Below are 15,421 nucleotides of genomic sequence, written 5' to 3' on the forward strand. Positions count from 1 at the left end.
AGTCTTTGTTATTTACAAGATGAGAAAGTGTGATGCATATTGCATAGTTTACAAAAATGACGGAGGGAGTAGTAGTCAGTCACCAATTGCAGGAACATACTTTCCGGCATAACTTTCACCAGTTATATAATAGATAGGACGATGTTTAAAAACTGTATCGAAGTGAATTGTGAACCATGTGACTATGGTTCCGCGACCACAGTTTGATCAGTTGGAATCTCTTGTAGGGTTGAGGCTACACTAAAGCCAGTTCTAATGGGATTGATTATTATCTAGAAAAAGCCAGTTCTATATATTCCAAGAAGCATGGTTAGGTTGAAGGGTGAGTGAATTGGTGATAAGATATGGTCCTAGTTCATATATAGAAGTTGCCAACCATGGAAGAGCAACCTGCAGGGCCACCTTGAAACCAAATGAGAAGTGGGGTTTGTGAGATAGGTGAAGTTGAGTTTTGTGCTTCATAGAATGTGTAGAAAATTGAGGTAGTAGAAGTGTCACTTACTGGTAGATAACCTGATTTTGTAGGAAGTGCTTCTTTGGGGAATGATGTTGAAGAATCTGAGAATGAGAGTGAGGTTTGAAACTGTATTGTATTAAGGAGAAGAAAATGAGTGTATTTGATGAAGAGGGTTGTTGAGTTTTTCTTCTTCATCTTCATCTAATCTACAAACAAGTTAACAATAGAAATAAAACTTATCACGAAAAACTTTTGAGGATCAAAAGGTGCTGAAAAAATTCAGAGGATTAAAATTTGGGATATTTATAGAGACTAAAAATTTATTAAAGTATTTATTATTTATAAACTAATATAATGTTGTCACCATATAGATCCTTCCATTTACTTTATTGAACCACAATGGTTAACACTAGAATAATTTTATAAAATTATAATACATATTTGATTTTTTGACGGTTATAATACATATTTGATATTGTACAATAAAAAGGGTAAAAACATTATAATATTTACAACAATGTAAAACCTTTTATTGTACTGTTTTCACTTTTAAAAAAGAAATAAATAAAACGGTACGATAAAAACTTTTATATATATTTTTCTTGACAAAAAAAAAACTTTTATATTTTTAAGAATCAATATTAAATGTGGTTTAAAACATTCAATGATGCACTTTTTATAAAGAATAAAGAATAAAACGATAAAGGTTTACTCAAAAATGAAACACCGCAATAGTATCTCGTAAGGATCGGACAAAATTGGTGACAAGGGCCTAAATAAAAGTTGGTATTCATATATCACTAATATATCAAAATGCATTTTTATTTGCAACAAGGTCGCCTGGTCTTTAAGGGAGGATGACTATCCCTATAGAGCAGTAAAACGTCCCTGTATGCTCCTTGCATATGGTGTAAAATCAGTAACTATAGTGGGGTATGGCGTACTAGATGCCTTTCATGATTCTATAAGGAAGGATGTAACACGCCAGCCGCTGGTTGTTACAATTCATTATGGTGAGGAATTTAAAGTATACGAGTCAGGGATTTTCAGAGGACCATGTGGTAAAGGTAAACATTCATTATTATTAGTAGCATATGGTACAACAGACCAAGGAGAAAAGTATTGGATTTTGAAAAATTCTTGGTCGAGACTCTGGGGTGAAGAAGGTTACGTAAGGATGTTAAATGATGAGACTCAAAGTGGTCTTTGTGGCATGAATACTCGTGTCGCTTTTCCCATATCATTAGGGGCTTTTTGAGATTATTAATTATTAAATAAGGGACATGTAATTGATATTTAGAATATTTAGTATTTTATTGATGTTTATCTGTTTATCTGTTTATCTTGTTTGTGACCTTGAATTAATTATGACAATGGTGGTGATATATATATATATATATATATATATATATATATATATATATATATATATATATATATATATATATATATATATATATATATATATATATATATATATATATATATATATATATATATATATATATATATATATATATATTATTTATTAACCTTTACCTTGTTTATCTTAATTGTCAATAATATATATATATATATATATATATATATATTTGTCATAAATTCAACAATCTTCGTTTCCATTTCTACCCTCTCTCTCTCTGCAACAACAACATTCAATTGAGTAGAATTGGGATCTCTTACACCATAATCAATGGTGAGCTCATTTACTTTTCTTTATCTTCTACTTTCGATTTTATTAGTTTTTTTGTTTCTTCATGTTTAGTGATTCCTTCATTATGTTTTTTGTTTACTTATTATGAATTATTTCAATTCAATCTGCACTTAGGTTTTTTCATCTGATTTTGTGTTATTTCTTTCATAAACTCAGAATATGCTATTCTAGTTATTTTTTAATTTGTAGATCTAGTTACTTGTTCAATCGAACTCGGGATTCTTCACGGGAAGCTATATTAAAATATTTTAAATAACGGAAATGTTAATCAGTGTCCTTTACTTTTATGGTTTTCTGTTGTTGGGACACTTGATAAGAATTCAAATTTAGAATAGTATATTTTTTTTAAAGTTATATAGTCAAATCCCACCACCTTAAAAGTTTAAATTCCGGCCGCGTTAGTGCGGATAAAACATTGTTCTTTGGTTTGTGGTGATTGTTTTTGGGAGGAAGACAATCGTTAGAACAAGCAAACGATATGTTTTGTGTTCGAACAATCGAGAAAAAGAAAAAAAAATATACATCCAATTAATCCTTTTTTAATCCATTTTTTGTTTATGTTAAAGAGAAGTTTTTGTTCATCAAATTAATCCCATAAAAAATGATTGATTTATTTAGTGATAGAAGATTTAATATTTTGTGCAATTGAAAGTGCAGAGTTCATATTTAATAATGGATCTACTCAACTGGAGGTTTTATCTCCACAAACTCTCATTGATTGTGACACGTTAAACAACGGGTGTTTTGCTGGGGATATTCGAAAGGCATTTTTATTTGCAACAAGGTCGCCTGGTCTTTTAAGGGAGGATGACTATCCCTATATAGCAGTAAAACGTCCCTGTATGCTCCCTGCAGATGGTGTAAAATCAGTAACTATAGTGGGATATGGCGTACTAGATGCCTTTCATGATTCTATAAGGAAGGCTGTAACACGCCAGCCGCCGGTTGTTACAATTCATTATGGTGAGGAATTTAAAGTATACGAGTCAGGGATTTTTAGAGGACCATGTGGTAAAGGTAAACATTCATTATTATTAGTAGGATATGGTACAACAGACCAAGGAGAAAAGTATTGGATCTTGAAAAATTCTTGGTCGAGACTCTGGGGTGAAGAAGGTTACGTAAGGATGTTAAATAATGAGACTCAAAGTGGTCTTTGTGGCATGAATACTCGTGTCGCCTTTCCCATACCATTAGGGGCTTTTTGAGATTATTAATTATTAAATAAGGGACATGTAATTGATATTTAGAATATTTAGTATTTTATTAATGTTTATCTGTTTATCTATTTATCTTGTTTGTGACCTTGAATTAATTATGACAATGGTGGTGATTTATATATATATATATATTTGTCATAAATTTAACAATCTTCGTTTCCATTTCTACCCTCTCTCTGCAACAACAACATTCAATTGAGTAGAATTGGGATCTCTTACGCCATAATCAATGGTGAGCTCACTTACTTTTCTTTATCTTCTACTTTTGCTTTTATTAGTTTTTTTGTTTCTTCATGTTTAGTGATTCCTTCATGCTGTTTTTTGTTTACTTATTATGAATTATTTCAATTCAATCTGCACTTAGGTTTTTTCATCTGATTTCGTGTTATTTCTTTCATAAACTCAGAATATGCTATTCTAGTTATTTTTTAATTTGTAGATCTAGTTACTTGTTCAATCGAACTCGGGATTCTTCACGGGAAGCTATATTAAAATATTTTAAATAACGGAAATGTTAATCAGTGTCTTTTACTTTTATGGTTTCCTGTTGTTGGGACACTTGATAAGAATTCAAATTTAGAATAGTATATTTTTTTTAAAGTTATATAGTCAAATCCCACCACCTTAAAAGTTTAAATTCCGGCCGCGTTAGTGCGGATAAAACATTGTTCTTTGGTTTGTGGTGATTGTTTTTAGGAGGAAGACAATCGTTAGAACAAGCAAACGATATGTTTTGTGTTCGAACAGTCGAGAAAAAGAAAAAAGAAATATACATCCAATTAATCCTTTTTTAATCCATTTTTTGTTTATGTTAAAGATAAGTTTTTGTCATCAAATTAATCCCATAAAAAATGATTGGTTTATTTAGTGATAGAAGATTTAATATTTTGTGCAAGAGAAACTAAACCCAATTTTTTAAAAGAGAGTACAAAATAAGTTAATCCTGTTTTTTTTTTCTCTGTAAAAAAAACATTAAATAAACCAAGGTCACAGCCTCCTCCCCTCCTTTATAATAAAAAATTAGGGTTAAGATGAGAAAGAAGACAAAATTGCAAAGGTAGTGAGATTGTGACATGAGAGATCATTGATGTAGTGATATTCTTTACAGCAAACACACAAGAATGGCAAAGGAAAAAATGTCAATGGAAAGGTAGGAAAGACTAAGCTTTATTTGAAAAAACTTGCAATAAAAAGTGAAAAATTGGGAGAGAAGGCAGCACACAAGTTCAGAATTTTTTATTATTTTTTGTTATCACATATTTTTGGAGATTTTAATATGTTTGGACAAAATTGGGGTACTACACCTACATACAATTTTCAATCTTCATGAGTATATACTGAAATATCTCAGTTGATAAAGTGTCATTATTTTTTGTGCATTTTAACTTCTACCTTAAGTTCTTGTATGCTTTGATTTTACTAGTTAATTTGGAACAAAAATAGAATGTAATGAAATTCAAATAAAAAAATTAAGCATAGTGGCATAGATTTTTCAATATAATGAAATTCAAACAAAAATATGTTGGTCAATAGATCCATTTGAAATAGAATCCAAATCAATTTGCAGATAGAAAGATTATGAGAATAAACCTTCAAAATAAATAAAATTGATAAAGCAAAATTCTTATGATCAAACTATTTCTTAATTTGGGTTATACTTTGTGTACATGGTAAAATTCAAATTCAAATAGCCATATGAATCTATGATCATATAGGTCATGGATGAAAACAAGAAGAAAAATTACTATATATTCTTCCGATTGGATGAAGGCTTTCTTTCCACAATAATATCTTGCAATCAAATTTCGTTGCAATACCAATCTCATCAATTATCCCGATACTTAAATCAAACCAGGCTAGTTCGTTGTCTTTTTTTCTGATTAATATATTGCCCTTCTTCCATATGTTTGTTTAGCTTCCGCACTTCAGTTATAAGATTATATATGTTTAATCTTTATATTATTAAGAGCATGTCTTATGTGATTAATATTAAATTAATTCCAACAAAACCGAACTACAAAACAAAGACGTCGTATATAAACGGAACACTAATTAAAAAACTAAAAGGAGAGACCACCTAGTACACATAAATTGTCGAATGCTAGAATTAATCTTTGTTGCATATACCCTCTAGCAGTCAAAGATAATGCATGGTGTAGATTAATGGCATATAACTAAGAAATGATTTTGCTAAAATTATTATGGTGTCTCTACCTTTTTTTTAATATCGATTTACAAGGTCATAGGAGAGTATGAGGTACACAATTACTGGGAAAGGAGGTTCTGGCCATCAATCAACAAATTAAAAGTAAAACCCTTTTTCTAACAAATCAAAAACCATGCTTGTTGTATATCAATTCTTAAGTACATGGGTTAGAAAAATACTTGTTTGTGCCCTTGCTTGCGTCGTATTCCCTCCGTTCTAAATCTTTAGTCTTTTTAGTTTTTTAATTGGGTCATGCTAACCGGTGCCCGGGGGCACCGGTTAAGGAAACCAAAATTAGAAAGTTTTGAAAAGAAAATAACACTTTTTAAACTTTCGAGAAGTTGACTGCACAAATTCCAATGCCAAATTACTATTTTTGCATCCTTAACTAGTGCCCCGGGGGCACTGTTTAGCATTTTCCTTTTTAATTTTGTCTCAAAACTTTAGTCATTTTAAGAAACCAATGCACATTTAGTTATACATTACCATTTGAACCCTTACAAAAGTTAAAGCACTAATTAAATATATTTTCTCTTTCTTAATAAAGTAAGGGTAAAAATGACTTTACTTATCATTTCTTAATCTTCATGCAAAACTCCAAAAAGACTAAAGTTTTGGGACGGAGGGAGTATTATTTATCATATAATATGCACATAATTCTCTGTGTGTTCCTGCGTTCATTAATTTTGATGACGACGGAACAAACTATACAAAAGCTAAGTTGATGCAAATTGAGCAAAAAGTATTATTAAGTAAAGAAATATTATTTTACTTGAGAAAATAAATATTTTATAATGTTTTGTTTTTGGTAAAAAATATTTTATAATCTTACTAATTAAAAAAAAAATATATTAGAATTACTTTTTTGGACAAGAATATTACAATCACTATATGGTTAAGAAATATGTTATAATATTAATTATTTTATTTTTCCCTTAATGAAAGAAAAACAGTTTTTTTTTTAAAATTTAATTTTTGACTCATAAATCATAGTCAGTACATGTAAAGCCCAATCTCTCTCTTTTTTGGGTACATAGACGAAAATGATAAATCGTTAAAAAACTCACACACACAAAGTGAAGTGATCGATATCCGAACCCGCATTAACCTAGCAATTTGGACGTTTCCACCGGAGTTTGGATTTGTGGACAAACCTGATCCTCTCTAATAGCTTTCTTCTCAAAATTGAAAAATCACAATACCCTCACTCTCTAATCTCCATGGCGTATTTGTTTCGGTCTGAGAGTGCTCTTTCGATCTCATTTCCAAATTGGAGTTGGAGATGGAGAGATATGTGGCGGTGGTGGTTGGGACGAACGAAGAGTTAAAGGAGGTAAGTAATCTTCATATTTCCTCATTATCTTGCTTTCTCTATTTTATCAAAACTACCTAATAAATCTTTGAAGCGTTTTGGATGCACACACAAATCATGGTCCCTATTATTTGAAAACCCCTATTTCATGAACATGCTTCGCAATCATTTCTTGTCTAATTCCGATTATGGTGGTGATACTTTTATCGTAATACACGAGGGTGAACCTCCTATGACATATTTATCACATTTCCATCGCACCATCTATTTGCTCTCCAATGACAAGTTTGATAATAGGATCAAATTAGATTTGCCACCTCCATTTCACGACGATATTCTAGACATTTTTGTACTTTTTGAGACATGATAAAATCACACTTATTAAGTTTATATTTTGGGAAAATCATTTGCTATAGATTATGTAAGGCCTCTCATTGTGTGCATTTGTTTAAATTTCAGGAGGAAAAGGACTGCTGGTTGTGGAAGAAGCCTTCACCACAAAGCAAGAAACCAATGAATGTTGTGGATCCTATAGATTTGCAGGTGCAGGTTAATCTAGTTGTGGCCTTGATTCCAGGTGCAGAGTTTCTAGTTGAATTTGCAGAGTTTCCAGGTGCACCTTAATCTAGTTGTGGCCTTGATTGAAATTCCAATTTTTTTTTTAATTTTCAATTACTATTACTATTTCATTTGTTAAAAAAATATAGATCAGAAATAAACATGGGATTTAAGTTTCAATGTGGCACTTTTTCATGCATACTACAAAAAGCTTGATGATGTACTCAATATAATCCCGTAAAATTCATTTTACACACCAAAGGGATATTTTCAATTATCGGGGCATGTTAAATGTGTAGAGGGTGGAAAAAGAAATTCGAGAAATAAAAAAAAAACTTCTAATTTCATATTAGTGAATATGTGGATATTGTGGTCTGCGTACATGGGCTTGTTTACGTTTGAAATTCCATTGTGATTGCTTTTGTTTTTTACTTAAAATAAACTATATTCATTTGTTCAAATCGATAGAATACTTCGATAAAATATAAATTTAAAGTCGCTAAACATAAAAAAGATAAATCTGCGAACATACTCACAACATCCATGTTAATAGCATAAAACGGCAAATTACATAAGCCTACAAATATGACAATATTGAAGTGTCTCCGAATCTGTAGCGTTGATGACACCAAAGTCGACGTTGAAGTTTTCTCTAAAATATATTAAGAAAAAAAAATATGGAGAGATAATATTGTGATCGTTCTCAAAAAAGAAATAAATAAGAAAAGTAATGTGGTGAACAATTGAGTGAAGCCATTGTCACATTTTTTAAAAGAAAATCAAAATTAAGTTCTAATTTGTTAAATGGGAGAGAGAGGAATCAAATAGGTTTGATCTAGTAGTGAGGGGTTTGGGTAGTACGCTGGAGGTTCTGGGTTTCATCTTTAGCTCATTGTAAACAAAAAAATGGGAAAGAGAGGATGGTAGGATACGATTTTCAATTAGAATAAGACATATAGTCTTATTCACTACCTAATTTTTACAAACTTGATATTTTTGTCCATTAACTTTTATAATAGTATTTTTAGCCCTTTAATTTTAGCTCATTTGCAAAATGCTAATTTGTTGGGTAAAAATTAAAAATAGAAAAATTACTATTAGGTAGTGAAGGAGACTATATGAGATATATTAAAAATTTGGAATTTCTAACGTGCGTTGTTCAATGGTATTGCGACATATCTGGTTGCTAGAAAATCAATATTTGAAAGGATTTTGATAGTACCCATCAACGAGGCAGTATCAAATTATTTGGTTGCTCTTCATGAATTTCTCCCCTTCACCCACTACCAATTTCTCCCCTCAATGCAATTCCGGATCATACGCATGCCTTGATCGTAGTGAGACACCCAGATCTCACGTTTGGTGCTTCTTGGTTTCAACAACAATATTTGTTGGTTGAATTTTGAAGAGGAAACGATGTTGCAGGATAGTGTTAAAGTGATAATTTCATGAGCAGCTTTAAGGTTTCTGATGATAGTAGCCTTCAACAACTTAAAGCTAATATGATTAATGGGGGTTCATGTTGTTATTGTTCTTAGAGTTTTCAATTTTCCAAATGTTGCAGTTTAGCCATGGTTTTCTTGTTATTGTTCTTGTTGTTATCAAAAAAACATTACATGGCAAAAAAAAACTGTAGGGGTGAAGTCAAACAATTAAAAGGGTAAAATTGGAAGAACAAATGTGTTTGTAGGGGTAAAGGTATAATTGTTGGGGTAGAAAAAAAAATCGATTTTTGATCCAGAAAATGTCCACCATTCCTCGCGAGTTATACATAAAAAAATAATTTAGTAATCATTTATACACATTAATTATATTACAAAATGAATTTAATTTATATGCACCGTCGGTGTAAAGTTATTTTGCACATGCGTCCAATAATATACCGACACATCATGTATGGTAATTAAAAACACATGATGTGTGACATTCATTAAATGATGTGGCAACGCGTCATTGAATGTATGTGTAAAAAAAAATTACATCGACGGTGCACAACAATTAAACTCTTACAAAATAGCATAAAAGTGACAAATGATCTTATAAAGAGTTGTTGTGTATTGGGCCTAAAGCTGACCCAAATCCCCTTCTTCTAGGATGTCGAGGACGACCTAACAAGACGTGGCCCTGCTCATACACATCAACACACATGTTTCCCACGTGCACCTCGCCACGAGGACGCGTGCCATCCAACTTGAATGAGGACACGGGATGAGGACCTAAAACGGTTTCTCCCTCCATCCAAGGAGAAGTCATGGCAGTCATCCTTAGTAGGCTACTCAACACGACCCATTAAGAAAACCTTTAGCCCAGCGCTGGGGGCTCTATAAAAACCCTCCTTGATCGGAGGGTATATATTCAATTCATTCTAATCCTAACGCTTAAACTTATGCCTCATTCTCTAAACTGACTTAAGCATCGAAGTGTTTGCAGATACAAATCACCATCCGTTCCGTTGGACGATCAACTAAGAACACTTACCTACCACATCTTTTCTAATCATCAGGTAAGATCAATAATATGCGAATCTTTAATTATATTTTATTTAATGGATCAAACCACCTTTACTAAATGAATCTTTTCTTTAAGAACTAAAGAATCCAATGTAACAAACCAACTTTATTAAGGTAGGAAGAAGCTATATAATCAATTTTAAGAGCCTGTCCTCACCAGAAATATCATTCACAAAAATGACAAAATCCCGCAATAATTAAGTACGTCAAGATCAAATAATTAAGATTGTGTTGGTTTAGTGGTTGCCTACAATTCAATACTTGGTTGGAGTAGTAAAAATTTGGCTAAAGTTAAATCCTTCTCTCCCACAGTTGAGAGTATCCAGGGAAATCAAATCAGTGCCCTTCATAATAATAAATATAAATTTAATACTAACCCAAGCTCTAAATGTAATTTAATAGTATATCTAATTTAAAATTTTGATCACATACATTTAATCATGGTATCCATATGACCATATAAAAATTATCCTGATAAAAGATCATCCGATGTATGTATGCATGTCACATAGATTCATCTGTTGTCCCTCTTTCCATAGATACTAATAGGGGGACCCAATTTTAAAACCACTTTTTGATTAAAAACAAAAAAACAAACGGTTATTGTGTCCAAATTCAATTCTCAAATAGTGTTACCTGTTTTGAATTTAGTTCTTAAAGCCTAAATAAAAGATCATATAACCTATGTAAGAACTTAGTAATAGTGTAAGATAAAATATGCAGCGTTTAGATGACACCTATAAACATCATAACATTATAATGCAAACATATGCATCAACCTACCAGATATGAAATTATAAATATAATGGAACCATATGCAACAACCACATATGAAAATATAAATAAACTGCATTAATTACTTCTCATTTTTAATAGATGACACATATAGATAGGTCATAGGTGATACCAGTTAAAATCCAAATCCAGTAAACAAGAGAAGTACGTAAGAAAATTAAACAAAAAAAAATAATCATAAAATGTCTTGTCTTTCAGCAAGCAAAAGAAAAATTAACTTTGCATCAGAAATGTTAACCCTATATTAACTTATGCTGTTTAATGCAAACCCAAAATAAAACAGCATATCCAATCCATCAGCAGCTCCTAATTGCAAGTCACTGTTTTGCTTTCCACTTCTGCCTCATGAACAACAGCTTCCTCCATGTTCTCCACAGTCTTGCCATCGGCACCTTTCCTCCGCTTTTGTGGAGGAGGATTCAGATCATTCTCCTTAATTTCTTCCACAACTTTCTCATTTGAATTAGAGGGTTTTGAAACATCTGTCTCCTCATCTGGCTTGAGATTCTCATCACTTTTAGCACTGGATTCTTCAGTCTCATCCATCTCTTCAGCCTGACGCTGGAGCAATTCTATGACCCCCATCATTTCCCTGTTAACCTGTTGAAAAACATAAACAAGCAAAATAAGACCTCTTTTATGTAGAGAAACAAATACTACAAATTGCATATATTGTAATTGCAAAAGTTATTAGCTTATTTGCACTAGATATTTGCAACAAGACTTCAAACATTGTCAAATGCATAGAAACTGTCAATAATATTAAGTACCTACAGAATTCCATATTAAGTACATAATAAGACAACGTAGTAAACACTAAATTCCATACAGAATTTCATATTTTCAAAAAGGTTTAAGTTTCATGGTAAATTAGGAATACCAGTCATTTCATAGTAAAATAGGAATACAATTAAAATGAATTTGATAAGGATTCAATTTGAAGTATAATAATTCATTGCATATTTGATTAGAACAGATATAAATCCTGATAACAATGTAATTATTAATCACATTACAAATAATCAACGCAATCTTCCAAACACTAAGAATAAGGCTAATAAAACCAAATTTGAAGTTCAATCAGGCAGTTCTTTTCTTTAAGAATAAGGCTATACAGTAGTACCTGAGGATTCTGAAGGTAATCAGCTATGTCAGTTGAACAAGTAGGGCATTTCATAATGTTCTTTTGTGTCCGCAAACTGCGTCCACTTTTAGTGGCCCTGTTCCTGATATAACTTTGGCCAGAAAAGGCACCCTCCAGGCAGCCTTTGCAGAAGTTATGAGCACAAGGTGTAGTAAGTGGGGAAGCCAACACCTTGCGACAGATATTGCAACCAAACTCTGCAAAAACAATGAACATGGAGGTAACACTAGATTAACTTAACAAGTCCACAAGTATGTTGTGTTAAAAACAAGGTTTTTTGTCAACAAAAAAAGGCTTCAAATAAGAAAAAGGAAACGAGGTTAATAGTTAGCACCAAGGATAACATACCTTTCAATAGCCTATCCTTGATTTTGAAGGACACCTTTTTTGCCTTTGGCCTAACAACTTGTATTTTTGTTGGATCTATAGGATCCACAACATTCATTGGTTTCTTGCTCTGTGGTGGAGGCTTCTTCCACAACCAGCAGCCCTTTTCCTCCTGAAATTTAGACAAATGCACACAATGTGATCATCATGTCTTAAAAAGTACAAAAATGTCTAGAAAACTATGACAAAGTGTAATAAGCAAAACTGAAAGAAACACTTCAAGACATCAAGAAATCTAGGAAAAGCAGATTAGTAGACAATAACACTTACATCAAAGTCCCATGAAGGGTCACCCTTCCTTTCGGTAATATCAACCGCACCCTTAAACTCCTTGATTGTAGGTAGTGGACGGGGACGGTCTCCAGATAAATCACTGCATATCAACAAAACGAATTCAAGTAAGTTACAAACTTCCACTTGTATATTAGTACAAACACATACATATGAAAATACAAAATTGAGGAACAAAAATCAACCTTGTCCATGGAGCTGGCTCATTGTCACACCTCACAAACAAATACCTGCAAACCTTATGACCCTATCACAGAAAAGATTTCCCATCAATAATAAAGCTTGAAAGATTGATAATCCATTAGGACTCACAATGATTAGCTATAACAAAAAAATATTCATGCTTACTTGCATTCCAACTTTGCGCCAACATTTCTCAATTCTATAAACCCCATCATATCTCACTCCTTCTTCCGGAGCATAAGAGGAACGTTTCTCCTTGTGGGACCTGAACCAAAAAAACAAATCAATAAACAAAATATCATACCCAATTCATCAATAACATCATAATGAAACTAATCTAATAAGAAATCAAGCAATTGAATTCATAATCAATAAAAAGAGACCTAACAAACTTATAAGTAATCAATCAATTGACTTCATAGCTAATCAAAACAGACCTGACGACACGAACAGGATAGCCTTTTCGGCAGCTGACTCTCAAAGCCTCATTCATTTTCTCAAATTGCTGATCAAAGGACTGATTTTTGTTTGTCCGTTTGTTCCCACTCAAATCCCTTCCACCACTTCCAGTGTACAAGAACCACTCGCCGTGATCCTCGTCATCAACATAGCCCCCAGAAAGAGCAACAGATTGAGCACCATGACCACTCTGACCAGCAATGCCAGCAACATGGGGAAAATGAGCTCCCCATTGCCTGCATTCCATCCTATCCTCCCAAGTCTCACCAACAAGAACCCCACGGTTCCTTATTGGATCATTCTCAGCACCGATGGGTCCAAAATGATCTAGTGGAATTGTCACAAAGATTTTTCCACTGCAAGCATTAGCCTTCCCAGTTTTTATTGCTCTCTCCGTCCTGAAACAAGTGTCGGGACGCTCATCATTGTGAACAACATGATAAACCTTTGTAGCAGTGCTCCCTCCAACATTCTCTGATCTAGCTAGTTTGGCCATACGAATCCCAATTGCCAACTGTGCATTGATTCTCGGATTACTCGCCATCTTTGCTGGAATTGGAGCCCTACATTTCGCACAATCTCGTTTTCCTTGTTGAATCCATTTCTCAAAACACTTCAGGCAAAAATTGTGCCCACATGAATTCTGAACCAACAACAAAATCAATTTCAAAACTAATAACATGAAAATTAAGACTAATTTTTTTTAATTAAACTAAATGTTGTTCAACAAGCTTCACTTAAGATCAATTCATTCAAATAACCAAACCAACACAAACTAGATTAGGTTATAAATAATTAATTTAAAAAAAAAAAAAACAAATGTTCTTAAACACACTTCACTTAAGATCAAATCTTTCAAATAACCCAATTGAAACAAACAACATCAACAACAAAACATCAATTTCAAATTAATAATAAATTTAACAAAACCAAATGTTCAACGCACTTCAGTTAAGATCGAATCATTCAAATAACCTAACCAACTAAAACAAACTCAAAAATTAGGTTAGGTTATTCAATCGATTCGATCTTACAAAACAATGTGACTGAAAACCTAAAATTAGTAAAAATAAAAAAAAGGGGGAAAACGAAATAAACTTACAGTGACGGGTCTCTCAGGCAACTGAATACAGAAAGAACACTTAATGCTATCATCGAAAATATCCAGAACACCACTACGTCTATTTTTGACTTCATCACTTGCTTTTGAAGATCCACCAACAAGTTCTTGGCGTTTCTTCGCTTTTTCTGCATCTGTAAGTGAAGCGTCATTTTCTATAGCACGTATGGCAGAAATGAGATCGCCGGCAACAGACGGAGCAGCATCGGCGACGGAGTTGTTGTTGTTGACATCAAGAGGTGTAGAACAATCCGGACATTCCCAATCTAGGATAGTAGTTGGAACTTGTGGTAAACAAGGAACATGCCAGAGTGATACGCATGTTCTGCAGGTGAGTGTTTCGGTTTCTGGAGGGGGTTTCTTTTTGCATACCATGCAAACGCCGTCGGCGTCGCAGGGAAGTTGTTCGGCGGTGGTGGCCATGGTGGTGGTGGTGGTGGTGACTGGTTAGGGTTTTTTGTTTTTCTCTTTTTTTTTTTCTTTGTTTGTTGTGAAAGTGAAAGTGGTTGAAAAGTGATGTAACGTTGAAGACTATTTCTCTCCCTTTTTATAGCCATTTTTTATTTTCTTTCCGTCCTAATCTATTTTCACTCGCGAGGGAATCGCGCGGCTTTTGAATTTTTAGGGCTTTTTGTTTTTTTTCTTCTTTTTTCCCTCTCATTTTTTCGTTGCTTTTTCTATTTTCCCTCTTGAGTCTTATCCCTATCCCTATTCTTCCTAAAATGTCTTGTTAGTACAACTAGACGCCGACCCGTGCGATGCACGGGTTTGTTATACTATCATATATAATTTTCAATTTCGTTTATATATACACGTATACTTCACCGTTAAACATTTTATAATTCTACACATGTTAATTAAAATAAGGTAAAATTACACTACAGATTCTTTATCTTATTTTTTTTTAACATTTTGGTTCTTTACTTTATTTTTTAACACTTTGATCCTTTATATTTTATTTGTAACACTTTAGTCCTTTATTTTTTTTATCTGTAACGCTTTAGTCCCTTTTTTTCTAACAGTTTGGTCCTTTATTTTTTTTATTGGTAACACTTTGGTCCTTTA

The 15,421-nt window shown here is 32.6% G+C and overlaps 2 protein-coding genes across 2 annotated transcripts; one reads left to right on the forward strand and one right to left on the reverse strand.

The window, feature by feature from the left end:
• The first annotated feature begins 1,349 nt into the window (after nt 1-1,349).
• On the forward strand, nt 1,350-3,379 carry LOC123920865 (ervatamin-B-like). The gene is made up of 2 exons (XM_045973193.1): nt 1,350-1,524; nt 2,829-3,379. The coding sequence occupies exons 1-2, from the start codon at nt 1,350-1,352 to the stop codon at nt 3,377-3,379; spliced, it is 726 nt and encodes a 241-aa protein (XP_045829149.1).
• A 7,431-nt stretch (nt 3,380-10,810) lies between these two features.
• Nucleotides 10,811-15,108, reverse strand: LOC123923379 (E3 ubiquitin-protein ligase ORTHRUS 2-like). Its single transcript, XM_045976067.1, has 8 exons — nt 14,339-15,108; nt 13,215-13,879; nt 12,943-13,042; nt 12,780-12,841; nt 12,574-12,676; nt 12,265-12,415; nt 11,896-12,113; nt 10,811-11,372 (listed from the first exon to the last, which is right to left on the reverse strand). Exons 1-8 carry the CDS (start codon nt 14,777-14,779, stop codon nt 11,079-11,081), a joined length of 2,034 nt encoding a protein of 677 aa, XP_045832023.1. The 5' UTR covers nt 14,780-15,108; the 3' UTR covers nt 10,811-11,078.
• Nucleotides 15,109-15,421: the final 313 nt, after the last annotated feature.

The sequence above is a fragment of the Trifolium pratense genome, linkage group LG4 (assembly GCF_020283565.1).
Source record: "Trifolium pratense cultivar HEN17-A07 linkage group LG4, ARS_RC_1.1, whole genome shotgun sequence".
In the NCBI taxonomy this organism is placed as follows: domain Eukaryota; kingdom Viridiplantae; phylum Streptophyta; class Magnoliopsida; order Fabales; family Fabaceae; genus Trifolium; species Trifolium pratense.